General features: G+C 53.5%; 1 protein-coding gene and 1 long non-coding RNA gene across 2 annotated transcripts; one reads left to right on the top strand and one right to left on the bottom strand.

The window, feature by feature from the left end:
* Positions 1-170: 170 nt before the first annotated feature.
* Positions 171-3,676, bottom strand: LOC129641345 (uncharacterized). The gene is made up of 4 exons (XR_008709309.1): positions 3,561-3,676; positions 3,228-3,386; positions 2,431-2,493; positions 171-334 (listed from the first exon to the last, which is right to left on the bottom strand). It is a non-coding gene; the product is annotated as an uncharacterized LOC129641345 (long non-coding RNA).
* Positions 3,677-3,922: 246 nt separating this feature from the next.
* On the top strand, positions 3,923-16,688 carry TNFRSF1A (TNF receptor superfamily member 1A). The gene is made up of 10 exons (XM_055568931.1): positions 3,923-4,226; positions 11,100-11,253; positions 11,478-11,606; positions 11,831-11,980; positions 12,133-12,211; positions 14,383-14,453; positions 14,570-14,683; positions 14,967-14,995; positions 15,197-15,572; positions 15,712-16,688. The coding sequence occupies exons 1-10, from the start codon at positions 4,188-4,190 to the stop codon at positions 16,017-16,019; spliced, it is 1,449 nt and encodes a 482-aa protein (XP_055424906.1). The 5' UTR covers positions 3,923-4,187; the 3' UTR covers positions 16,020-16,688.
* Positions 16,689-16,814: the final 126 nt, after the last annotated feature.

Below are 16,814 nucleotides of genomic sequence, written 5' to 3'. Positions count from 1 at the left end.
AAAAAATAGTTTATTTCCTTCTTCACCAACATCCCCTCCCCCCACACACGTGAACATCCTGACCATTCTTCAAAGCGTCACAAATTCAATAAAAACTGATGTTAATGTATTCATCTGACATGATGATTCAAGATAAAGTTGATTTTAAAAGCAAACATGCCAATTATGGGGGCTTCCCAGGTGGCGCTAGTGGTAAAGAACCCACCTGCCAATGCAGGAGACACAGGAGACTCAGGTTTGATCCCTGGATTGGGAAGGTCTTCAGGAGGAGGAAATGGCAACCCGCTCCAGTATTCTTGCCTGGAGAATCCCATGGACAGAGAAGCTTTGTGGGCTACAGTCCACAGGGTAGAAAAGAATCTGATAAGACTGAAGTGATTTAACATGCAAATGTGGGAGGGGACTAGGGCAGGTACCAGTAACACGGGGCATACATTTTTCTAGAGTGTTTATTTTTTATGTTTTGACCGCGCTGTGCGACATGTGGGATCTTGGTTCTCCAACCAGGGATCAAACCCCATGCCTCTTGCATTGGGAGCACAGAGTCTTAACCACTGGACCAGCAGGGAAGTCTCTCTAGTGTTCATTGAAATGGGTAGTGATCAACACATGTGCATCATATGAGCAGTTATCCAGAATGAGCACATGCAGGAGAGGGGTGCTGTCTGTTTCCTCCTTTCTAGGTCTCAGGTTGATCAGACAGGTAGAGGAGACAGAGTTCACGCTGTCTCATTTTCCTTATGGAGCTTATCAGGTGAAGTGACTTGTTCAAGTTCATGATTAATACAGAACCAGGTCTCCCTGTGACACATGGGGTTGGCATGACTGGGCTGGCGCTGGGATCCACGTCACCCCGACTGGGAGTCCAGTGTCCTTTTGATGACTCTGTGCTACTGTGGGGTATGTGACATGTTATGGAGAGAGGGGACTCTGTTATCTGAAGCTCCTTTCCCTTCATCCTTTGCTCCACAAGCCCTAATGGCCAATCTTAGTTTGCCCCCTCTCCTTTTTTTTTTTTTTTAATATTTGTTTATTTAGTTTTTGTTGCGTGGGGTCTTAGTTATGGCACACAGGCTCTCTAGTTGAGCTGTGGAGGCTCAGTAGCTGGAGTACAAGGGCTTAGTTGTCCCGTGGCCTATGGGATCTTAGTTCCCTGACCAGGGACCAAACCCATGCATTGGAAGGCAGATTCTTAATCACTGGGCCCCAGAGAAGTCCCCTGCCCCTCCTCTGTTTCTCCGTCTCTCCCTCACCATGACTCCTTCTTCCCGGGAGGGCTTATGCTTGTGTTCTCACCTCTTCCACAAGACTAATTAGCTGTTCATATTCCTAGATCTACCCACCTCTCACCATCTTTTTTAAACAGAATTTTATTGAACAGTTGAATACTATGTTTCTCAAGGCTTTAAGCTTGCTGCGTAAATAGGCATTCATCCTAAACAATGAAAGAAATTCTCCTTTTGTGCCAGGCTATGTGCAATGGCATTGGCAGTTGGAACAGACTATTAAAAATTTCTTGGAACATTAAAAATAGGACACTGACACCGAAAACTAACACAACATTGTAAATCAACCATATTTCAATAAAAAATTTAAAAGAAGAAGAGAAAAAAACAGAACATTAAAGTTGTTAGTGTTAATACAAAATATTAACATAATTATCACTGGGGAATTCCCAAGCTGTCCAGTGGTTAAGACTCTGCGCTTTCAAAGCAAGAGTGTGGGTTCAACCCCTGGTCAGGGAACTAGGATCCTACATGCTGAAAGCCATAGCCAAATAAATGAATAAACCACATTGCTACCACTGACTGATCCTAAAGGAAATCAACCCTGAATATTCATTGGAAGGACTGATGCTGAAGCTGAAGCTCCAGTACTTTGGATGCTGGGAGAGATTGAGAGCAGGAGAGAAGGGGGTGACAGAGAATGAGATGGTTGGATGGCATCACCAACTCAATGGACATGAGTTTGCTCAAACTCCAGGAGATGGTGAAGGACAAGGAAGCCTGGCATGCTGCAGTTCATGGGGTCACAGAGTAGGACATGACTTAGCAACTGAACAACCGCAACAACCACTGATTGAATGCTTAGTATATGTCAAACCCTTGCTAAACACTTTACGTCATTTATCATCCATGCATGCGGTGTGAGGGGTACCAGCAAGCTTCCCATTTTTAACATGAGGTGTCTCTTAGTGTCTTCACACTGGAAACTGGGCTGACTTTTGCACTGTATTTCAATGACTCGGCTTCTTTAAGAGCTCTGCTTTGGGTCCACTCATGCTGCACTTGGAGCCTCCCTGGGTGATGGTAGAGGTGATCCTCACCCTCTGTGGGTCCAGCTTTAACCCTCTAGTATCTCAGAAGCTGGAGGATGGGGTGGAGTGAAGTCAGCCGGAAGTAGGGGCATCGAGGCTCCATTCACACCTACCTGGGATCACAGAGGGGAGGCCAGGAAGGGCCAGAGAGCGTGGATTCCAGGGTTGAGGATTAGCTGGTGGATCAAGAGATCAGTAGGTGAGGAGCTCCAATGCCAAGTCACAAAACCCTAGGCCCTCCTCACTCCTGTCTGTTCTCCTTGTATTTCTAGCAGTCTCAGCAGCTGGAGAACTCGGGGCCTGGATTGAGTCTTGGGGATGCTCATCGCATCCAGAAAGCATTTGGGTGAATGTTGTACTCTGCTGTGGGATTCATCTGGGAGACGTCCTGCACGGATGGGCATGGGATAAAACATCCTAAGAGTCGAGGGTGGAGTCTGACTGACTCAAAAGGACTGAGAGAGAAGTGGCGATTATCTATTGCAACATAACAGGGCCCTTGGTCCCAAGTCAGGAGTCTGCGGGCTGGGCTGGCCCAGAAGGGCACATGACCTGCACGTCTCTGGGCCTCAAAGCATGGACACATACACACTGCCATATGTAAAATAGACCGCCAGTGGGAATTTGCTGTATGACTCAGGGAACTCAAACCAGGGCTCTGTAACAACCTAAAGGGGTGGGAGGTGGGAGGGAGGTTCAAGAGGGAGGGGACATATGCATATTTATGGCTGATGCATATTGATGTATGGCAGAAACCAACACAATATTGTAAAGCAATTGTCCTTCAATTAAAAATCAATTAAAAAAACAACAACAAGGGGGGGGGCTGTAATAGATTATCTTTGAGGGCAGTTTGGATCGATGTATCGGAATACTTGGGAAAAGGGCACTAGGAACATTCTAGCAATACCTGATGGAGTGAGCTGTAATTCCATTAAGCCTCATGATGTCACCTTCCCCATGGAAGCTGGGCCAGGCACTGTGGCTCTCATTTTGTGACCGAGGTCTTCTGGGAAGTTCAGCCAGAAACAGCAGTTGGGGGTCCTGCCCAGCACAGATTGAATGAGACCTGGTGGGTTGGGGAGTGGGGCAGGTCCGGATCCCCAATCAGGGTTAAGCTTTACTCTGAGGTTTGAATTGCAGGTGTACATTCCCAAGAAAGTGAGACATTAGGATGTCATTGGAGATCCCTGGGAAAAGGGGAAGAGCCCTGAGGACTGGGATCAAGTCTGGCATCACTTACCTGACTGCGACAGCGTGAGAGAGGGTCTCTTCATTACGCAGACCGGACCACAGAAGACCACCCAGCTAAAAAAGCAGAGAGTTCTGAGCTGGAACCCAGCGAATCTGACTCCAAAGCCCTGTCTTTCTCCTTCTGTTCACTTGGAACAGGCCCGGTGTTGTGGGAGAGGAGGCAGAGGGCCGGCAGGGGCGCACCTGGGTGTTTTTTTGGGGGGGGGGCGTGGTTAGGCCCTGGCACGTGGCCGCTGGATCCCGGAGCCCTGCCTCTGTCTGACTACAAAGGGTTAAGGGACCTTGGGCCCCCCCCTTCCTCCCGCCTCCTCCCGCCTCCACCCCAGGCTCTTCCTGTCCTAAGTTGCAATACCCCATCTGCCTCTCTCCTTTCCCCTCCCACCTCCTCTCAGCTCAAGTTTTCTCGGAGTTCTCCCGGCTAGGGGCCGCAGGGCTGGCCTTCCGGGTTTGAGGTCCTCCGGGTTGGGCTGTGTCCCCGCCCCAGTCTCAACCCTCCACTCCCCGACCCGAGGCCCGGGCTCCACTGGGCACACGCAAGGACTGTGTTGCTGCCACTGTGGCGGGCCGCCACTGCCGCAGCCCTGATGGGGGATTGAGAGGCCACAGCTGGCCGGACATGGGCCTCCCCACCGTGCCTGGTCTGCTGCTGCCACTGGTGAGACGGGGAGGGGCCCAGAGGAGTGGGCAGGCGGGCGAGGGGCGCCTGGGGCTGGGAAGGGTGGAGGGCCTGGCCCGGCCTCAGGCCTGCGCGGGCCTGCCCTCACACACTGCCCCACTCACCCGCGGCCCAGAGCTGGGGACAAGCTTGAAAGGCCAGGAGGGAAATGGACCCAGGCCTGGGCAGGCTGGGAATGTGGTGGCAGGTGCCCACTGGGTAAGGAGAGGCAGTTTGTTAGGAAATCGAAAGCAATGGGAAAAAGAAGGTGGGTCCTCTCAGAGTCCGGATGGTTCTGCCCGGCACGTCGTTGTGTTGGGCCGCGGAGAGGCGAGGCTATCTGGGCGCAGGGCTGAGAATGCAAAGCAGGGGCTGGAAGCGTTCGTGAAGTGGGGAAACTGAGTCCAGGAGAGGCCCTGGGCTGGGGGCGGTGGGCTTGGGATGCTATGTTGGGGGCGTTTGGGAAGGGAGTGGGTAACTACATAGGGGCTGGAGATCCTGCGGCCTCCCCAGGCCCAGGCCTCCCGGCCCCCTGGGGGACACCCTTCACCCTTGGTCTGTGGCCTCTGGCTGTCGGACTGACCCCCCTCCAAGGCCGCAGAACCCCAGGGCCTGTCCCCCGGCCCCCTCCCCCGACCCCAGCAACAGATCACTTGCTTTCTTCTTCCACAGCTCAGTTTGGGGAAGTTGGTAGACACTTGTTTTCGTCACTGGAAAATGTCCCTTTCTCTTGCCTCAGCCTTCTTTCAGTGTATCCTTGACACCACCCCCCCTGACCCCGCAGTGGTTTGGGGGCAGAGACCCAGCCCCTCGCCTCTGCCTAGTTCGGGGGACTGCGTTGGCCACTTTCTCCTGGTTCACTCTTCCTCTGCCCAGTCGCCACTCCCCACTTTGACTCCCCCAACCTCTTCTCCCCTCACCCTCCTCCCGCCAGCATCTCCTGCTGTGCGCCCTAATCATTCCTTCTTTTCTGTCAAGTCTCCCCACAAGTCAGACTCCTCGGAGCCTCCTTTTTGAACCTTTCTCTCCGGTTCCTCCCTCTTCTCTGCTCTGGTCCACCTTTCCCGACACTAGTTCCTCACGAAGCACCCCCCCCCGCCCCCCCATCTCCTTCGTCCATTCTTCCACACCCCCAAGCCCACCTTTCCCTTCTTTCCTGGCTGTTCTCACAGGCTCCCCCCATTTCCCTCTGCAGCCTTCCTGACTCCTCTTCTCTCCTGGGGCAAACCACCCGATCCAGTCCTGTCTCCCTCAGGTACTAGCTGTCTGGACTTGAATGGGTTACGTAACCCTCTACGTCTTGCTTCTTTATCTCTAAGATAGACAGAATAGTCACCACCTCATAATGTCGTTGTTTTGGTTTGTTTTGTATTTAATTTTATTTTATTATTGGGGTATAATTGCTTTACAGTTTGTCTTAGTTTCTGCCGCATAGTGTCATTTCAAAGATGACATAGATGGATATAGATCAGGTATTTCATTCCTTTATGCCTGCTTGGTGCTGGATACTGTTTTAGGTGCTGGTAGTGAACATAGTCTTTGCCTTCACGGGATTTCTGATCTAGTGGAGGAACAGAGTATGGCAAATGGAAAGCACTCTATATTAATGAGAGCTTTTCTATTGTTAGTAGTAATAGTGTGTGTGTGTGTGTGTGTTGCTTAGTCATGTCCAGCTCTTTGTGACCCCATGGACTGTAGCCCGCCAGGCTTTTCTGTCCATGGAATTTCCCAGGCAGGAATTCTGGAGTGGGTAGCCATTGCCTTCTCCAGGGGATCTTTGTGATCCAGGGATGGAACCCGGGTCTCCTGCATTGCATGCAGATTCTTTACTTTCTGAGCCACCAGGGAAGCCAGTAGTGGTGGTTATTGCTCAGTGGCTTCTGCATTTGGAAAATAGAGATACAGGGGGCCTGGAAAGATAAAGAAAGGTGTCAGGTGCCTGGGGTTGCGGCTGATCCAGCCCAGGTTGGGGTGTGACAGCTAAGGGAACAAGCTTAGCCTGGAACTGGAGGGGACAAAGGAGGCGTGCGGTGCTGGGTAAGGCTTCCCTGGGCCAGTCAATGAGCAGTGCAGGGAATACTGTGTGTGTGAGGGGGGAGAGGGTAGTGGAGGTGGGAAGAATGCAGGAGACACTGTGACGGAGCACACAAGATCTTGCTGCACCCAAAGAGCTTACAATCTTGTAGCCAAGACAGCTTACAGAAAAAAAAAAAATGATTTTAATAGCGTGATGTGGTGCCCTGGAACACCAATGGGAGGCAGAACCAGGAGGGGGGTGAGTGCTGTCCTGTCTGCGGATCAGTGCCCAGCTCCCTCCCCAGTCACCCATCTCTGACCTAACTAAGAAGTGTTTTGTGTCTTCATCTCATCTTCCCTGGCATTCCTATGGGACCTGCACCTCAAAGGTGCTCCTCCCCGGTTTGTTGAGTGAATAAAGGATGGAATGAGGGAGGGAACGCCTCCTGGGAATTGGGTTTTGGAGCTGAGATTTGAAGTCACAGACAAGCAGGAGGCTGAAAAAAGGGATACTGGTCTGAGGGAGAGTTTGGGCTTCCCTGGTGACGCTAGTGATAAAGAACCTGCCTGCCAGTGCAAGAGACACAAGAGACACAGTCTCGTTCCCTGGGTTGGGAAGATCTCCTGGAGGAAGAGGAAATGGCAACCCGCTCCAGTATTCTTGCCTGGAAAATCCCATGGACAGAGGAGCCTGGTGGGCCACAGTTCATGGGGTCGCAAAGAGTCAGACACGATGAAGCGACTTCGTACACACGGCCTGGAGGAACAGAACAATGGGGTTGTGTGTTGGAGGCTGGTGGTGGCAAGAAGCTCAGTGTCTTGACTGTTAGGGGTAAGACTCTGTTGAGGTACAAAAAAAGTGAGAGGGGCTCCCCTGGTGGTCCAGAGGCTAAGACTCTTGAGCTGTCGATGCTGCCGCCCTGGGTTTGATCCCTGGTTGGGGAACTAGATCCCACATACCACAACTAAGACCCTGCACAGCAAAATAAATAAATAAAAATAAATAGTAAAAAGAAAAAAAAAGAAAAAGTGAAGGAAAATTGAAGGAAGTAGGGGAAGGGACGGAGAGAGAATCTTGACTGTGATCCCTGGTAGAGGAATTCCGTTCATTCATTCATTTCTTCATAAATGATTCTCTCAGGTCCGCTGTGTCCAGGAATGTGTCCAGAATAGTAGCAGGTACCTCTTCAAGTTCTCATTCAGGGAAGGAAGGAGTGACCTATGGAAATGATGTTCAGGGTCAGGCGAGAAAGATTCCTACACCTGTGGGTGCAAGTTGAAGCTTGAATGCAGATAAGCAAGGGTGTAGGCTGGACTGGAGCAGGGAATAGGCGAGAAGACAGTGGCAACAATCTGGGAGTGAGGCATCCCATGGAGAGGGCTGAGAGATGACCGAGGCGGTCTGGCAAGATGGACTACGGACCTGGATTGTGGCATGGGAGGGATGGTGACCCTGAGGAGAGAAGGGTGGCCAAGACAAGTTGATGTTGTGATATCTGTCTGGATCAGGAGGTCGATGGGTTTTGTTTGGGGGCATGTAGAAGGTCTGGGAATTCGCCAAGTGAAGTGCGTATCTGACAGGCTCAAGCAGAGGTTCTCACACCCTTATCAGCCTCGTGTTCAGGCAGAAATGTTCAGACTCTTATCTGTAAGCGCTGCCTTCACTCACCAGGGATGCTCAAAAGGAGAGGAAGGCTTGCCAGCATCTCCTGTGAGACTGTGCAAGTGGCTGTGCGACTGTGTGGGAAGGAGGGAGGAGTTTTCCCCTGGAGATAAATATATTCCTACAGCCCAGCACTGACTCCCATCTTCCCACTTTGGTTATCACTGGCTTTTACTGGAGTGGAAGAGAGAGAGTCATGAAATCAATCAATCAAACCACATTTATTTTGCCCCTATAGTTCTGTGTGCGGGGGATTAGACAGTATCTCTGACCAAAACACTTTCAGATCTCTCATCGCATAGTTTATGGTCTACTTGGGGAGATTGTTATCTAGTCACCCAAAGCTGTTTTGTTATGGTAAGAGCCCAAAATAGATATAATAAATTCATGGTTTTAAAGTTCACAGGGTGGGGTTTGCATGGGATATGCTGGAAGGGGGGAAGCCTCGCTGATGGGGGGCTTCAGGGGAGGGAGGCCGGGCCTCAGCAGAGCCTTGGAGGAGAAGCTGTCTTAAGCTCCCCAAAGATTTTGACATCAAATGAACAAAACGCACTTTAATGAACAAGTGAATGGGGGACGGAGAGTGAGGCGGCTGGTCAGAGCGAGACCACAGGGTCTCGCTCTGCTGTCAGCTCTTCCACCCGCATGCAGGCCCAGCGCAGGAAGTCGCACTTAAAAGCCTCCCCAGGCGGAAGTTGTGGGGGAGTTGGAGGGGTGCTGGGCCACCTCCTCAACTGTCTCTCCACAGGCACCCCAGCTTCCTGCCTTTGCCCTGCTCCAGGCCACAGACACTCAGGTTGACTGGGGTCTGGGCGCTCAAAGCTCACCCTCTGTTTCTACTGTTTTACTGCAAGCCTGCCAATGCAGGAGACATAAGAAATGCGGGTTCAATCCCTGGGTCCGGACAATCCTCTGCAGGAGGGCATGGCAACCCACTCCAGTATTCTTGCTGGAGAGTCCCATGGACAGAGGAGCCTGGCAGGTCTCAAAGAGTCAGACAAGACTGAAGCAACTTAGCACAACACACACTGCAAGATGCAGTGGCTAAAGATGTGCTCGGTGCCAAGGGATGGTGCCCACTAGTGGGGGGACCTGAGGCCCTGGCTCCTAGGTTCCAAGTGGGCTGGCTGGGGGTGCGGGTGGGGACTAGGGGGGCCCCCCTGGGGACATGGTGCTGGTTGTCTTCCATCCCTGCTTACTTGCTCCCTCCCTCATGGAACTGGGCATTCAGGGCTCTGGAGTTTTTCTTGTGCAGCCTGTGGGCTTGCGGGAGGGGCTGAAGAGCCTCAGAACTGGCCTTGTTTCCTAAGGATTGTTCAAGGACCCCAGGGAGGTCCCCAAGCCCAACCCAGCTGGCCAGAACCAGCTGAGCTGTGGGAAGGCAGTGAACTCAGCTGGGAGGGCAGCCTTGGTTCGCTCCCTTCTGGACATAGGGCGCTCCCTTCTGGAGCTAGGGCAGGTCAGGGGCCCTCGTTGTAGGGGGACAGGCAGAGCTGGGAGGAGGAGGGGTCTGGGTGAGGCTAAGTCTAAAGGAAGGATGCTGAGGGGTGGGAAGGAGCTGAGTGGCCCTCCGGGAGCGGGAGGGGCGGGTAGTGACCTGAGAGGGGGAAGCCCGAGGTCACTGGAGACTTCCCTTTGGGATGGAATGGGATAGGGAGCCATTTCCCAAAAAAGTGGGCCAAGAGGGATTGAGACCCATGGCCTGGCTGTTTGAAGGAGGGGGGGAGGAAGAGGGACGCTGCGTGGGGATAGAGCCTGGCCCCCAGGAGGAGGGAATCAGATGGGGTCCAGATTGCGTGCGGGGTCCTGGTCCCATCAGCCTTTCAGCTGACTCATGACCCTTGAGGAGCCGGGGGAAGCGACGGGTCCCCTCTCCCTCCCCTGGATTCCCTCCCTCCCTCTGGCCTGAGTCACTGGGCGGAGCTGCTGGGAAAAGATTTCCCTTTCCCGGATCTGAGTTAACCCCCAAGTTGCTGGGGATTGCAGCACGAGGCATGTGGCCTGAGAGAGCCTCTTTCCCTCCTTCTTGGGAAGCTCATTTCCTCATCAACCCACCGTCCCTGGAAAGCTGTACCCCCACCCCCTCAAACCCTGGCCCAGACCTGGACCCCCGCCCCCATTCTTTTTCCTGATGCTGTCTCTGCAGGTTGGCTCTGCTTCCAGCCGCCTGGAATGTAGTTCCAAGGTCCCGTGACCTTAGATGCTATGAGGCCTTCTTCGGGAAAGGAACTGCACATACAGGATTGGGAAGCCCTTCCCATAAACATCCCCAAACTCTTCCTGTTGCCCTGGAAGCCCCAGGCCTGTTGTCAGGGGCTGTGGCACGGGGCTGGGGTGGCTAGGGAAGGGTGCTGCCCCTGGGTAGGGGAGGCGCCCTACAGGGTTGCAGCTGGGTTTCTGAGTATAGCTTCCTCTGGCTGGCGCTGGGGCTTCTAACTGCTGCAGCGACACCCAGCGGGGGACTGGGGTGTGACCTGCTTATACCTTACCTGCTCTGGGCTGCCAAGCCCTCCTGTCCCAGCTGGGGTCTCTGGGCTCTGATTAGCCTGTTGCTCTCAAAGTTTAACAGGGCTTCCCTGGTGGCTCAGCGGTAAAGAATCCGCCTGCCAGTGCAGTAGACATAGAAGACTTGGGTTTGATCCCTGGGTTGGGAAAATCCCCTGGAGGAGGAAATGGCAACCCACTCCAGTATTCTTGCCTGGAGAATCCCATGGGCAGAGGAGCCTGGTGGGCTACAGTCCATGGGGTCACCAAGAGTCGGATATGACAATGTAATACAGGAAAGGGCACAACCCTATAGGTTCGCCTCTGTGAATGTTCACAAAGTGAATACACGGTGAACACAGCACCCAGATGGAGAAATGCCACCTCAACCTTTAGGGCTGCTCATTGGAAGGAAAGAAAGGCCTGTCCTCAACCCCTCAACTGAACACCTGCCCTGGTCCAGTCCTGAGAGCTGGTTTGGGGAAACAAGGATAAAGTACAAGCCGCACCTGGGATCTTCCAGCCTTGAGTTGGAGGGAAAAGGATGGGAAAACGAGAGAACAATGGCGATTGGCACAGTGCCGACAGCCCAGGCGGAGTGTAGGTGGGGGTGTCCCAGGGAGAAGATTTGAGAAGGCTTTAGACTTGCTACCTCTATGATCCCCATCCTTCCTTTCCTGAAGGTCCTTCTCCATCTGACTCCTCCCCAGGTGCTTCCAGCTCTGTTGGCAGATGTGTACCCCGCAGGGGTTCATGGGCTGGTCCCTCACCCCGGGGACCTGGAGAAGAGAGAGAGTTCCTGTCCCCAAGGAAAATATAACCACCCGCAAAATAGCACCATTTGCTGCACCAAGTGCCACAAAGGTAAGAGAAAGATCCCCGTGGAACTCCTCAGTCAGGAGGCCCTGCTTCTTCCTTTGCATTTTCCAGATGTTCTAGAACCTGGCTTGGTTGCCTCTCCTGGTCTGGGGCTTTCTCCCTCCTTTCCTCTCCTAGGGACTTTGGGAGGTGCCCAGGCTATCTTCCCAGGCCTGGAGCTCCTCCCCTGAGCTCCTGGCTGCAGCCTAATTCCAACCCCTGAATCACAGGTACCTATCTGTACAATGACTGTCCGGGTCCAGGGCGAGACACGGACTGCAGGGTGTGTGCTCCTGGCACCTACACTGCCTTGGAGAACCATCTCAGACGATGCCTGAGCTGCTCCAGGTGCCGGGACGGTGAGTCTCAGGAGGGCGCAGGGCTCTGAACAGACTGGGTCAGGTGGGTGTTCGGAGGGGTGTGCAGTCTGTTTCTAGGGGAGGGGACGGGTGTGTGCTGCTGGGGGTGAGCAGGGATGTTCGTACACAAGTGACTGAGTGCATGGCTGTGAGTGCGCGTTACACAGAGAGACACACCAGATGAGGACCATGGGGGCTCATACCCCATCTCCTCCCCTCACCAGAAATGTTCCAGGTGGAGATTTCGCCTTGTGTAGTGGACCGGGACACTGTGTGTGGCTGCAGGAAGAACCAGTACCGGGAATACTGGGGTGAAACTGGCTTCCGGTGTCTGAACTGCAGCCTCTGTCCCAATGGCACAGTGAATATCCCCTGTAAGCATGGCTCTCCCAACCCCACTCCTCGCCCCATCTCCGTCTCCAGAGGAGGGTCTCCACCTTGCTGTACCCCTGCCCCTTCTAGCCCTCCCCCTTGCCCTCAGGGTGAGGGGCGTCCTCTCTCAGCTGTGCTGCTTGTCTCCCCACAGGCCAGGAGAGACAGGACACCATCTGCCACTGCCATATGGGCTTCTTTCTAAAAGGCGCCAAGTGCATCTCCTGTCATGAGTGAGTCCTTCCGCCAGCTGCTGAGCACTGGATTGGGGTGGGAGGATGGAGAGGTTCTAGGGGGTGCTTTTGCTCCCACGGGATGCTTTTTTTTTTGTAAATTTTTATTTATTTATTGGCTGCGAGAGGGCTTTCTCTCATTGAGGAGAGCAGGGGCTACCCTCTAGTTTTGGTGCACGGCCTTCTCATTGTGGTGGCTTCTCTTGTCGCAGAGCACAGGCTCTAGGGCACTCGAGCTTCCGTAGTTGTGGCACATGGGCTAGAGTTGCAGTTCTGAGAGCCGGGGCTCAGTCATTGTGGCGCACAGCTATAGCTGCCTTGAGGCATGTGGGATCTTCCTGACCCAGGGATCAAATCCGTGTCTCCTGCATTGGCAGGCAGATTCTTAACCACTGGACCACAAGGGAAGCCCGCTACTGGCTGTTTGGTATGGGAGACACTTCATGTCGAGATACCAGCCAGTCTTCCCTGCCCCCAACATGTTCAGAAATCTTATGAAGTCTTTGAGGAATAGAGGCTCATACCCTCAAGGACTTGCAGTTCCTTTTAGACATTCAGATCTTTTTCTGAAGACATTCAGATTCTTGGGCAACAGACTCTGCTATTGATTCTAGGAATACACGCTTACATCTCTGAAATGAGACTGCATCTTACAACAGTTGATGGCACAGGTGACAGCTGTGTGTAAGATGTAAATGATGCCTTTGATTGTTGATCTTAGGTTTGATACAGCATGGTCTTTCTTTCCCAGTCCTTTTGACTACACCTTCTCACTTCTTGCTTTGCACACTTGCTTCCAAAGAGGAAACTCTGAGGGCTCTAAAGTTCAATTGCCCTGGGTTTAAACCTCAGGCTAGCCACTGTATTGGCTGTGTGAGCTTGAGCCAGTGACTTAACATCTCTGAGCCTTAGTTCTTCTTTACCTTTAAAGTAAAGATAATGACATCAGGTTGGCAAAGTTGTAAGAACCACAAAACATAACTACAAAGTGCCTGATGAGAAATTAGTTTCTTTTTCCCACTAGTCTCTTTTTCTTAAAATCACTTTTACACCCTTTCCACGTGGTTCTCCGTGTGAGCTTGTGAAATGGGCAAAATCAGCTCTCCTTGTTTGCAGATTCCTGCGGAGAACTCACCTCCTCAAGTTCCTTCCAAAACCCTTGATGTAGTTCTCATCCTTCCGTGCTGCCTGATGCCAGCTCCCAACATGGGAAATTGTTCTAGTGTTCTCTGGCTTCCCCCAGCAAGATGTGTTTTTTAATGGTTCACACGTGTGCTGGACCCCCTCTCCAAGTCAGGTGCTGGCATCAGCAGTGTCATCTAGAGAAAGCGTTCTTGCATCTCTCTGCCACTGGATTCTCATCAGTAAAACAATGATAAAATAATTCAAAGGACTTCCCTGGTGGTCCAGTGGCTAAGATTCTTCTCTCCCAATACAGGGAGTCTGGGTTCCTTGATCATGGAACGAGATCCCACATGCTGCAACTAAGACTCAGTGAAGCCAAATATTTAAAAACAAACAACAACAACAACAAAAACAGTTCAATGACAGCATGTATAAGTGTTTACTACATGTCAGGCATAATTATTTTACTTAATCCTTAGTCCAAGTAGGATCCCTGTTTTACTGATGAGAAAACCGAGGCTTACAGGTGAAGTGATGTGCCTGTAGTCACACAACCAGTCTGGTGACTCTGACTCTGACAGGTGGCTCGGTGGTAAAGAATTCACCTGCCAATGCAGAAGACATAGGAGACACTCATTCAATCCTGGGTCAGGAAGATCCCCTGGAGAAGGAAATGGCAACCCACTCTAGTATTCTTGCCTTGGAAATCCCACGGACAGAGGAGCCTGGGGGGCTACAGTCCACGAGGTCACAAACAGTCAGATGTGATGAGCACGCACACACTGACTGCTTTTAACTCTTTCTCTACACAGCCTCTTCAAGATCAAATCCAACTCTAAAATGAAATGATTCTGGGATCAGCTAATTTTTTTTTCCTTCCACTGCATCAGTTGCCAAGATAGGACTAATTTCCATTCTATCGCAAGATAGCTAAATATTTGTAAAGGGCAGACTTTCCAACAATCTGTATGGGTCTTTCTATTTTTTCCCTCCTATATTCCTCTTAATGGGGGGCCCCTACTCACCAGCACTGTCTCTTCTTTTAGTTGTAAGAACAAGGAGTGCGAGAAGTTATGTCCAACCCGACCTTCAACTGGTAAAGACTCTCAGGACCCAGGTGAGGAGAACTATCCTAATGCCCAACCAAGCCCAGGGGCCCTTTCCTGGTCTTGCCCCTGCCCCCATCCATCTGGTCCTGCCCTCACCTCTGACCACCTTCTGCTCTGTCTCCAGGCACTACAGTACTGTTACCCCTGGTGATTGTCTTCGGGCTTTGCCTGGCATCCTTCGCCTCTGTCGTCTTAGCATGTCGCTACCAGCGGTGGAAGCCCAAGCTCTACTCCATCAGTGAGTGGGGACTTTGGGAGGACAAAGGGATAAGGGAGGGTGGGGTGCACAGGCACGGAGGGAGATTAAGGGTATCCTCTTAGTTCCCTGCCAAGGACCCCGCTGGCCCGAGCTGGTACAGGATGGCTGGTGAGATCTCGTACTGCATCAGTGATTCTTTCGTCCCTGGGGTCATATAGGCCCTGAAGCGTGTCACCACAAGGGCCCACCACCAGTCCTGCGATGGGCACTAGGGCTGAGAGAGGAAGTGAAATTTGTGACGCTCTGTTTCTTTTTTTCTCAGTTTGCGGGCAGTCGACTCTGGTAAAAGAGGTAAGATGATACCGGGGAATGACCCCCAGGCTTCCCTAACTGTCCACTACTACCTTGTAACACCCAAAGCACCCAGAATCAACCCCTCGCCCTAGGTCTCCCCTGATTCCCTCTAGCCCGGCTCCCATCCATAATCCAGAAGAACTGGGGCTATGGAGCTGTTTATCCTCTTGCGCTAATGCTGTGCCGTCCCTTCCTCAGGGGGAGCCAGAACTCCTGGTCCCGGCCCCAGGCTTCAACCCCACCACTACCATCTGCTTCAACTCCACCCCAAGTTCCGGTCCTGTCTCCATTCCCCCTTACATCCCCTGTGACCGGTCCAACTTCGGAGCCGTCGCATCTCCCTCCAGCGAGATGGCCCCGCCCCATCTAAAGGCTGGCCCCATCCTCCCGGGGTCTCCGGCCTCCACCCACCTCTGTACCCCGGGGCCTCCGGCCTCCACCCACCTCTGTACCCCGGGGCCTCCGGCCTCCACCCACCTCTGCACCCCGGGGCCTTCGGCCTCCACCCACCTCTGCACCCCAGTCCAGAAGTGGGAAGCCAGCGCCCCCAGCGCCCCCGATCAGCTCGCGGATGGTGAGTTCCTCATTCATCCTCTCTGGGAACACCGGCCCCGCCGGGGAGGCGGGTGGGCGGGGCGCCCTGAGTTGCAAGCGCGGTGCCGGGCCAGGCCGGAGGGCCGCCGCTCCAGGCTCACTGCGCTGCCTCCCCGCAGCCGACCCCGCGACCCTGTACGCGGTGGTGGACGGCGTGCCCCCGTCGCGATGGAAGGAGTTGGTGCGGAGGCTGGGACTGAGCGAGCACGAGATCGAGCGGCTGGAGCTGGAGAACGGGCGCCACCTGCGCGAGGCGCAGTACAGCATGTTGGCGGCCTGGCGGCGGAGCACGCCGCGCCGCGAGGCCACGCTGGAGCTGCTAGGCCGAGTGCTGAGGGACATGGACCTGCTGGGTTGCCTGGAAAACATAGAGGAGGCGCTGGGCGGCGCCGCCCGCCTCGCGTCCGAGCCCCGCCTTCTCCGGTGAAGCCCCGCCCCTCCGACTGCGGGCCGCCCCGCCCTGCAGACGGCTGCTTCCTTCCTGCGCCAGGCAGCCCGGAAGGATCTGCGAGATGCCCTGTGGACCTCCTGTTTTTTTTTTTTCTGGAGAGGAAGTCTTGGAGGAGCAGGCACGATCTGGCAGCCACTGACCTGGTGCTACTCAGTGTACATAGCTTTTCTCGGCTGCCTGAGTGTGTGTCTGCGTGCAGTGCGCGTCTGCGTGCAGTGCGTGTGTTTGTGTCTCTGTATGTGCGTCTGTGTGATGTGGAGTGTGTGTACTCGTGAGAGAGGCCGAGAATGCCCGGAGCCCAAGGCAGTGGTTGCGAAGATGAGGGGCGCCCTGCCTTATTGCCTGTTTTTTGGACTTGGAGAACCCAGCAAGGCGACTTGGGGACCCTACGTCGATCCCTGAGCCGGTTTCGCAGTAGATAAGTCATCTTTGTATCCACTCTGCACATCCACTCATCCACTCTGTACACTAATAGAAACTTTGTCCCCCTGCCTGGACCAGCTGAACTGTCCCCAGGCAGCGGGGGAGCACAGAACAATGGGGCCTCCAAAGGGAGCTGTTCAGTTCAGTTCAGTTCAGTCGCTCAGTCGCGTCCGGCTCTTTGCGACCCCGTGAATCGCAGGGACTTCTGTAAATACACTAAAATCTTCCAAATTAAAGCTCTGCCCTGGAGGGACTGGTTTTTCTGAGTGATGATGCTGTTGTGGGAGGCTGGGGAGGAGGAGGCCAGAGCCCTGATCCTGGTGGGGCACAGATGGAGTCAACCTGTGC

This window comes from Bubalus kerabau, chromosome 1 (genome assembly GCF_029407905.1).
Source record: "Bubalus kerabau isolate K-KA32 ecotype Philippines breed swamp buffalo chromosome 1, PCC_UOA_SB_1v2, whole genome shotgun sequence".
NCBI lineage: Eukaryota > Metazoa > Chordata > Mammalia > Artiodactyla > Bovidae > Bubalus > Bubalus kerabau.
Note: the sequence above shows the minus strand (reverse complement) of the source record. Positions and strands in the feature narration are given on the sequence as shown.

Excerpts from the sequence above, each read along its gene's own strand:
- TNFRSF1A (XM_055568931.1), top strand. The coding sequence starts at position 4,188 with ATGGGCCTCCCCACCGTGCCTGGTCTGCTGCTGCCACTG. Across the intron at positions 11,607-11,830 it reads CTGCTCCAGGTGCCGGGACG|AAATGTTCCAGGTGGAGATT; the intron begins GTGAGTCTCAGG and ends TCCCCTCACCAG. Across the intron at positions 14,684-14,966 it reads GCCCAAGCTCTACTCCATCA|TTTGCGGGCAGTCGACTCTG; the intron begins GTGAGTGGGGAC and ends TTTTTTTCTCAG.